At 41.8% G+C, this 10,278-nt stretch overlaps 1 protein-coding gene across 1 annotated transcript; it reads right to left on the bottom strand.

The window, feature by feature from the left end:
- Positions 1-3,396: 3,396 nt before the first annotated feature.
- Positions 3,397-9,520, bottom strand: rhoub (ras homolog family member Ub). Its single transcript, XM_085430152.1, has 3 exons — positions 9,076-9,520; positions 7,060-7,118; positions 3,397-5,485 (listed from the first exon to the last, which is right to left on the bottom strand). The coding sequence occupies exons 1-3, from the start codon at positions 9,272-9,274 to the stop codon at positions 5,030-5,032; spliced, it is 714 nt and encodes a 237-aa protein (XP_085286278.1). The 5' UTR covers positions 9,275-9,520; the 3' UTR covers positions 3,397-5,029.
- Between the last annotated feature and the right edge of the window lie 758 nt (positions 9,521-10,278).

The following is a 10,278-nucleotide window of genomic DNA, read 5'->3' on the forward strand; positions in this document are numbered from 1 at the left end:
GGCAGAGATGGGCCTCTTTATAGCAAAACACAGAGCTGTTCAAAGAGGCCCTGCTGACCCCTGGGACAGAGCGACTCAATTAGCTTCCCATAATGAGAGCGCACTGTGGGGGGTGTTTATATAAGCTTATTAAAACATAATCCTAGTTGCTGCGCCATACTGTAGCATGCCAGACAGGCCACTCCTGCAACCAAGTGTGAGCCAACAGCCGGCTGGTGGGTTCAGTCATCAGAAATAAGGAGAAAAAATAAAAATATTATTCGTAAACCTATACATTAAAGCTTCAGCAAATAATTTAGATAACATTTAAAACTTCCTATTCAACTAGAGGTACAGTGATGAGAACGTCTTTGCAGTCCTTTGTCACAATCACATAAACACCTAACACTTTTAGTTTTGTGAACATATGAGGACAAGTCACTGAAATAACTGAGGTCTAAAAGTGATTTCTGTCAAGAATAATGAACTGTACTCAATCAATATCTTTTAATCGGGCCCCAGACATATTGCATCGCATTACACAAGCTTGGGCAACAGTTAATCCTAAAGACAATGTACAAAGTGGACCACAGTCCACATTGCTGAACCCCTTCTCAACCCACAGACCCGATTAACATGGTTAATGTCTTTCAGTAATCCCACCCCGTGGGCTGAGCTCCAGTCATTATGCTGGCAATTGCGTTTGGGGGGGTACCACAGAAATCCTTCATCAACTGAAAGACATCAGAACTGATTACTGATCTACACTTTCATGTGGAGTCAGAGTTCAGTTGTTACCTAAATGGTTCTTAGAAGTTATGTAAGGAGGTGTGCTCACGGGGTTGTAAAGTTCAGTAACCTTTTGAGGTTGTTACAGCTGAAGGAGGCTACAGCTGACCGGGCCACCCATTTCACACCATTAGCTCACCCAGTGTTGGTTTGACAGAAAGCTGAAAGTTTCCATTTCCAAGAAGAAGTGCTGCTAGCTGGAACCATTAAGTAATCATACTCTGTATTTGAGTTCAATGGCATAAAAAATCTGCGCTGTTTAAGCTCTTTCTGATTTTTTTAAAAAAAAATGTCTAGAAGGAGTGGTTTGACAGTATAGGAAATGCACTCTCTTGCCAAGCTAGAAGAGAAGATTGTTACAACTCTCATCACCGTCTATCCAACATGATGCTGAGTTAGCACAGCTTAGCTTAGCATGAAAGCAGGAAATAGCTACTCTCTACTTTACTGTGTTAGAGTTGAATAGTATTCATTGCTACTAATCAAACTTAAGTGTAAAGGGAATGTTAGCATGCTAGGTTAAGTCATAAATCGTCTGCGTCCTCTTAAACGGACCCATGCCAAACCCATGCTTTGAAGCTTTGTGGCAGAGTTTTCTTTGGTTTCAGTTTACTTTGATATTATTACTGTTATGAAATTTCACAAACTCACTAGTTGCAATGTTGGCATCCTATTAAAGCCTTTCATCGAGCTCTTTATAGCAACAGTCTATTAATGGGACTAAGATCTACTGAATTCAAAGAATATAAGTGCTATGGCCTATTCCTTTTATCCATATACTATAGATCTAAAAGCTTGCTAAAAACCTGCTCTACCTCCTGAGCTACAGCCACCCGCTGACTAATACTGCACAGTCTCCTTCAGTTGCTAAATGAAATAAAGTATGTCCACAAGTTTAATTAGTGTCACAGTTTAGTCAAAAGCTTTTTTCAGGTGAACGTGGGATCATGAAAAGACAGAATTAGACACTTTGAGATGGTCGGTGAAGACCGGACCTTACTCATGTCTGTATGAAAAACAGGGTGAGGGTTGGATTAGACTTGATGGACACTGCATGCTCATATACGGCAGTTAATTGTCAATCACAAGCTAAGCCATTGTGAAGCAAACTCGGTTTTATCCTTCTTTTTAGTCGTTTAAAAAATTAACAAAAAGTTGTCTTAAAAAAGACCTAAAACTAGCAATTGAGACCACATAGAGTTTAGTCAGGTCACTGATCTGACTTTTGCACAACTAGATGTCTCTTTGCTCCCAGAGGAATCTTGACTTGCTGAGCATGAAAGAGAATACAGATTAAAGGCACTTTTGCACTGGCAAGAGAAACTGAGCAGCTTTTTTGGACTGAACCCAATATTTGCCATAATGGGAGAAATCTGATTGAGCAATGAATGTTAGTTTGACTTCTTTAACCAGTGACCATGCATGGGCTCCATTGCATGCACAGATTATCAGTGAATGATAATATTTTGTGAGTTCCACATGACTTCCATAATCTTCATGGGTTTGGCTCATTGACGTAATCTTTTTATTTACATTTTGTAACACAAATCCCCCCACATATGTTCATACTGAGCTCTTCTGGTTTATGCAGTAAAATACGTATTGCAGTCTAAATTAGCAGAAAGACGTGCGCTTGGACATTCTTACAGCCGCAGACAATAACCTGAACTTCCAGCAGGCAGGTAGATATTACAGTCAAACACACAAGCCACAATGCTAAATCACAGGACGTTTTGCAAGACAGCTGCCTTGCTGAGACACAACAATGGGGTTTCATACTAAAATATTGGTGGAAAGTGGAGCCGTGCTAACTATCATAATTAGACCACTTGGCATAACTCCTGCTTTAGTTTCACTCATTCTGAGGCCGGACAGCATACTCATCTGCAGCCTGCCAGACGACACAGACTCTCTTTTTAGTCACCTACCCTATCATTAGCATTTCTAAACAAGTACAAGATACCTACCTAACCATCCTTCTCTGCCATTGTTGTAGTGTGGTGTAGACACCCAGCTATATATGGCAGGAAAGGGCTATTTTAGTCAATTATAATCATCTGATCCTGCAAAGTTAAAAGTCTTGGTTCCCGACAAAACCTCTGAGGTTTCTGAATCTTTGAAGCGTTTTCCAACAAAAATGAAGTTTTAGTTCATTTTAGAGAGAACTGCTTACCTTGCAGAATAAATGACTGGTGATAAAACATGCAGCAGTTCTTCACTGTTGTTTTCTGTCAGGTTATCTCATGGTTAATGATCACTTACTGTATATTACTTTTACAGTGCTATAAGGTGATTTGAGTCAACTACATCTAGTGTAATGATTCTTAATTGAGATCCGACTGATAACAATAGTGAAAATGCTATAAAGGGGACTAGAGAGGGGATATTTTACTTTTGAAAAGATAGAGGAAACACACATAGAGTTGTGTTTGTTGTTCTGCTCCTCATTGTGGCAAACAAATAAAACCCTGTGTGTAAACCTCTACATTTGGATCAAATTTCTCTTTTAGGAGAAAAAAAACGTCTATTCATGCTCTGTAGTAACCACTAACCTCAGAAACATTCCCCTGCCCTCTACCACGTGACCACGTAACACAGCTCCACAGAAGAGTCAACAACAAAAGCAGGTTAAATATTTCACATTTTATTTAGTTCCACTCATAAAACCCAAAGAACTTCTCTCATGGCAGAATCAGACACAAACTGAAACAATCATACGGAGCCCATTTAGAGTTGGGACAGCACAGACAAAGACCGAGTCACTTATACTGTATCTGTACAAGCAGATTTATCCTGATGACATTACAAACATCAAATGATCACTATGTAACATACATAACAGCGTGTGAGATCTCATACATCTGCTGTGTATTGCTGTTGATCAGTTATTGGCCCAGAAAGATCAGATAAATAGACAGATGAATGAAAGGCTTCTGAAAAATAAGAAGCAAACACAGAATCAGTCTCTTTGGCGATTTCACCTCATTTACTGCATAATCTCAAAAGTGGAGAGAGTTTGGTTTTATACTGACTGACAACGAAAGACCCTTTGATCATCCAAAGCAGTGAGCGGAGCAGCTAAGAGCCTTTACCTGCTTGGATCCTACTTTTGAAGAAGGATTTCCACTCTTTCACTGGTCCAAAGTCCGTTGCATGAAATGTGGATAATACAACCAAGGTACAGTGGTATAACCCATGTATTGCTGCAACATTGTAACAGTAACAAAATGTCATGAAGTCGAACTGGCTTTAACATTTCGGAATCAGTCAAAGTGAAAACCGATATTGCTAAATCTTCCATAAACCTACAGCAGAGATGTGTTCTCCAGATTGTGTTGGTTGGATGATGATCGGTATTTGATCTTTGCCATTAATATTTTGCAAAATCAATCTATTGGTAAAGGAGCTTAATGGCCAATTAACAGCTGTGACAAAACTACAACAGCCTGTAGCACAACACACACCATTCAAAACGGTCATACACATCCTGGAGATGTCATCATCATTCCATTAAAAAAAATTATACTCATATACATTTGATTGTAAATTTTTAAAAGGATGAGTTAAATCTGATAAACTACAGAGCCTATTTTTAGAAGCTATTTGACTCACAGATGCCTCTCATTTAGGAAAAAGTGCAGGGCTTGCAATGTTTAATTTGGGCTTTTAGGCGGAGCAGTTCACGCTTTGAATTCAATAAAACAAAATTGAAAAGAAAATCGGGAAAAAATCTATCACAAGTCTTGAAATCCGAGTTACAGTGTAGATCAAATGAAATAATATACTTTGATAAAGAAATGAACCAAATCATAAAAAAGAAAGAGTATATTTTTAATATGCGATATCATCACCTTAACGACCCCCAAGTCAGCTGGAATTCCTTTGGACAAGTTCTGTATGATATGCAGTCCATGAGCCGTAACACTTTCCTAGTGCCATAAGTTTTGGTTCCATGATGGTCACAGTCACATTTTACATACTGGCTCTGAAGAGCAGACAGTGGTTACAACCTTATACTGTCTCTTAGGCATCAACATAGGGTCTTTTCTGGTCAAAGTAAAACCATCAAATCCTCAAACAGCCATATAGCTTAGCCAGGTGCCCCTGCTGAACTGTTGCTCCATCGAATTAAAGTCACAGTAGGTCATTTGAGGCCGTCCATGTGAAAGTAACAAGGAGTCCTTACATCCAACTCAACACTCCCAAATACGTCAGCAGTTCCAGTTTTACATCAGTTACAGAAATATTATCTCCTTCCCCCCTACTGGACGCACACATATTTCTTCCACCAGGCCTTGGAGAGCATCTTCATCTTATCGGCTGTGCTGCGGACCTTCCTCTCCCGCCGCGCTCGCCTATCAGACTGTCGCAGTCCCACAGAGATGGCCACATCAAACACCTCCTTCAGATTCTTTTGTGTCAGTGCCGAGCACTCAACGTACGTCACAGCCCCAATTTTTTCCGCCAGCGCCCTGGCATCTTCCTCCGGCACCGGCCTCTCCCTCCTTCTTGCCAACTCGATTAGCACTTTGACGTCCTCCCGCAGGTCGCACTGCGTCCCTACGAGGATGATGGGCGTGAGGGGGCAGCGGCGGCGGATTTCGGGGACCCACTTCTCCCAGACGTTTTGAAAGGAAGCGGGGCTGACCACGCTGAAGCAGAGCAACAGGGCGTCTGTCCGACTGTAGCAGAAGTGGCGGAGTTTGTCGAACTCGTCCTGATGGAGAAGAACAAAGAGAGAAATTTTATTTTATATATATATATTTTAACATATGTCTGGTTCAGAGTCTTTATTTTGATTTGAGCCACCTCCCTTCACTCTGACCACACACGGATGCACTTGAACACACTCAAGTACTGTAACATCACATCACAGGAAAGGGAGTGGTGCCAGTAACTGTTAAATAACAAACCGTCTCAATAGTGTTTATATTGCGCAAATATTCAGAACAGACAAATCCTGCCCACACATTTATACCATTTGCAGTAAATCTCTTAAATTGACACTTTGGAGCCACACAGCTTTAACTTACATGGGCCTCCCACATCCTTGAGTACACAGATTAAGGTTGGCAGTAACTTGACTCAGACCTCTCCTTTTTTTCCGTTTAACTCCATCCTTTCCAACACATATCTCTTAATCCTTATTTAACTAAACAATGCCACAAGCCCGCTCTCTGCCCTTTAAAACACAATTAAAATGTGCAGAAAAAAAAATATCAGCAGTTTCCACATGTGGATTTGAGGCCCAGCACATGCCGCTTCTGAGTTTGACACACACAAGGTCTGGCTGCGCTTTGTGATCTGATGACGTAGGCCCATCTGCAGAATATACACACACGTATCAACATCTCTGAGTGAGGAGCGACGTTGTTTATCAGCCCTGGAAGTGTCTGCTATCATCTTTTTCCAGACCTTCTGTGTCTTTCCATCTCTCCTCGCTCTCTCCTCTCTCATCTCAACGTTTTTGGCACACCCGACCAGTCTCTGGTTCAAGCTCTCCCCCCACCCTCGTATAGAATTGCATCACTACAGTAAGTGTTTGTAGAGTTTTATCTAGTTGAATTTGCCCCAGCTTGTCTGCATGCGGATGCGTCTGCGTGTATGTGTGTGCAGATTTAAGGCCGTGAACAGCTCAGAACATGCTGTGAGGTTTTACACGTATTAGGGGTTTACTCAAATGCCTCATTCCACTTTATAGCCAAACTGTCTTTGATTCTATGCAGAACTGGCAGTGCCCTCGCAGCGGCTGTGAATGTCAAATATGCTGCTCCCAGGGCAGGGTTTGACTGTAGTGGGTTATGAAACAACCACCCAATGCCCCAGAGAAACAGAAACACTGTTTCACAACATGTTCTTTCCAAGATTGGCCTATCAACATAATAATGAGTCAATAAATTTACCTGGCAAGCTCTGTGTAGCACAGTTCATTCACCTTAGTAACTGACAGAAAACAGTTCACAACTAATTATAATTTTATAACCAAATGACGTTTAACCGATTATTTGTTCCATCGTTTCAGTGCCTCAAATATAGTGAGGATGAGTCTGCAAATGTACTCAAGATTTTTTTTTAAATGTCTTTTTAAACATTAGCAGCATGCAAGGACCCTAATATGTGCTATTAAAAACTATTCCTGCATAACTCTGCATATGACACTGCAACCAAGCAACGGCGACTAATCAACCAACATGTGAGAGTTATGTAGAGCAAAGGCCGAGAAGCATGCAGGCACTGTATGTCAATGACCTGCGTAGAGTGGTAATGCAATGTGTTTGTGTGCAAACTCACCTGTCCCGCAGTGTCACACAACTGTAGTCTGACTGGGCTCCCATCCACCTGAACCACAGCTGCAGATACAGAAAGGGACAGAAAGAAAACAAAGTGAGTCACAGGTGACAGTATGAGTTTTAAGGCTGTGTATGTACCCCCACCTGACACTCGAGTTAATGCACACACACACACACAGCTACTAACCGCAACACTCTCAGCAATAAACAAAACCCTTACAGTTTAAAAAACAAAAAAGACTCCCCGCTGCCGCCTGTTCTGCTCTTCCAGCTCGCAAATGGCCTTGCTCAGTCTCGCCCACCCACTCTGCCAGTTACCGTTCAGACCGTAACACTTTACTGTCGCTCAGACCGCTCGGTGGGCTTTGTTCTGTGCTGTGTTTTGGCAGAGGCCAGTCAAAGGTTGTCTGATGGTGTGTCTATGTGTGTGTGCATGGGGGTAAAAACAAAGCAGATTTTGTTTATTTAGTGACTCTCTTCCAATTGGCCTCATTTCCAGATTGGAAAAGGGAGTGAGTCATCTCACAGTGAGTTTCATTACAGGGCCATTTATTCTATTCAGAAAACTGAACACAACGCAGAGCAGCAGGCACATGGAAACATTTACAATAGGCCTGGAGCGTGTGGTTGGTCATACCACCTGATCAAAGGGTTTTGCTGGAACTATTCATATAGGAGGACAGCCGTCAGAACACCCTGCTTTCACAGATGCAAAGGGGGGGAAGCGCGGGAGGACACAGAAGAAGGAACATAAGAGAGATGCCATTGGGTAATCATTTCCTAATACCTGACATATGATACTCCTTTGATTTTCTCATCCAAAACTCCTTATTGTCCAGTCTCCTAGCCTCCCGCTTCTCCAAGTCTCTGCCACCTGTGGCATTGTGTAACTGCTCAGAAATCAGCTTTCAAGGGAACGCTCTGATTCCAGGCACTGAAAAATGACATCACTATTAAGGGCCCCAACTGCACAATCACTCTCTGTCAGGCCAGGGAGAAAGACAATCTCTGCCTCAGAGCTACTGCAACAGATGTGCCCGTTTCAGTATAGAAGAGAGGCCTTGCGGGTCAAGGCTGACAACAATAGGCAGAGTTGTGCAATCCAAAACCCGTGAACCAGTGAACCAACCTCTGTTCTGTATGGAAGAGTTGAGCCAGCACTTGTCTAAGGGTGGTGTGTGCTCTACAAGAGTGTTTTATGAGATTTGGGTTGGCCACATTGTTCCTTTTAATGCTTATCAAGAGTAATGTCAGGGAATTAGCTATTAAGTTTACAAGTTTTTTCATAGCCAGCCGTTTTCTTTTTAAATAAAAATGTTAGATTTTGAAAAGGTAAAATACCAAAATCTTTTTGTATATAAATCAGGGTATAATCCTGCACGAAAAAGCAAAACAGCTTCTATGTTGCTCTAGAACTGCATTTCAAATGGTATGTCTAAATAACAGATGCGATCACACGTCAATAAAAGCGATCAACAGGTCACCGTGTATTTTTTTTCTATTCCAATACTGTTCGGGTTCAAACACCACCTTCAAAGGATTTTTGTTTTTCTTCTCTTACATCGCAAAAGCTTCCAGGGATTAGTGAGACAGTTTGGAAAGTGGTACAGCGCCAAATGGAAACCCAGCTACACCAGGGAGGATACTTCATCCACATTAATTACCGCTGATGGAGGACAAGATAGCAGGAAACACAAAGACATCTATCAGTCCTTAACATCTGAATAATAGAGGGACATTGGGGAATATAGGTGCGGTGGGGCGAAGTTGATCTCTAAAACAAGCAAGAGTTGAAAAGGCATCCTGTGAAAAATGGGTGATACTGACAGGTAGATGGAAACCAACAGATTTTTCTATAGGAGGGTTTTTTTTTTAAGTGTCATAAGTTTTATTAAGTTTATTCACCTCGTTTAAATAAACTGGACATGTTCAGCTATGACAGGTGACACACATACACGGTCTGCCTGTGCATTCACAACATTTCTAAAATCTGGAATAAAATAATATGTCTGTTTACCCGTGAAGTCATCAAATGCAGTAGGGACGTATTTCGTCGGGTATCCATTCGTGGTGTAGCTGACCACCAGACTGGTTTTCCCCACCGCTCCATCGCCCAGCAGGACGCACTTCAGCAGCCGCTCCTGCGCCTGTCCTGGCCGGGTAGGTTTGGGTTTATGAGGAGGCACTGGAGGGGCCATGGTCCTACCGTAATCCATTCTGAGTGGAGGTGCCTTTCAGTCAGCCAGCTCTGCACCGCGATCTCCTCGATGGACCGGTGAAACACCCACCATGAGAACAGGTTCTTTCCTCCTTTGCAGTTTTTCTTCCCTCCAAACGGTAATGATCGCAAACGGAGCTCGTGCGTAAAACCTCTCCTCCTGTGCGCGCTGTCAAATCCAGTACGGGAAGTTATCGTCCAGTACTGCACCGCTGAACACTGCAGTTTTACCAAGCGAGGGAGGACCCAAAGTGTTTTTTGTGTGTGTTTTAGGATTAATTTGACTAATCCCACCTACTTTTTCTCATTGGCTCCGCCCAGCAACGTGGGAGTGTGAATCCAAGTGTTCTTTGAAGAAAAGAACATTACCCTTATTAAACTGTTTGGGGAAAATTAGAAAACAAGAGGGACGATCCTGTGTTTTTATTATTATTATCAATCTTTCCTTTCAATATATTATTGTGTAGTTTACTCGTTTAACCTGTTACACACTGCGTTGCTATGGGCTTAATGTTTGATCTCTTGCAGGCATGTCCAGACGTGTCCTCACTAGTTAGGAGGAAGCCTTGATGCCCTTTTTGAACATGGATATAAAAAGTGCTGAAATTTTATACGCAGACTTCAGCCTCCTGACTTACTTTACCTTGTACTAGTACGCTTTTCCAAGAAGGAACATCCAGAATCTACAAGATTACTCAATCAATCAATAAATGGAAATTTTATTGTATTCTCCACGTGATCGGCCAGTTTTAAACTGTCCAATATCTAAGGTGATCCGCTTTCTTATGCTAATTTGTCAAAGACACTGGAAACCTCGAAAACTGAACCAAATGTTTTGCCTTTTGCCGCCTCCTTGTGGCTGCAGCGAGAAACTGACATACCTGAAAACAGGTAGAGTTAATACTCTTGTCTGTTTAAAAAAGCCACAGTATATGTTGAATTGATCTCTCAAGAGTTTATTTTTCCAGCCATAAAACTAGTTATTTTCAGGAATACAAAGAA

Source organism: Copadichromis virginalis, linkage group LG14, assembly GCF_057382275.1.
Source record: "Copadichromis virginalis isolate Kocher_CV1m ecotype Utaka linkage group LG14, C_Virginalis_male_GT1.1, whole genome shotgun sequence".
Taxonomy (NCBI): domain Eukaryota; kingdom Metazoa; phylum Chordata; class Actinopteri; order Cichliformes; family Cichlidae; genus Copadichromis; species Copadichromis virginalis.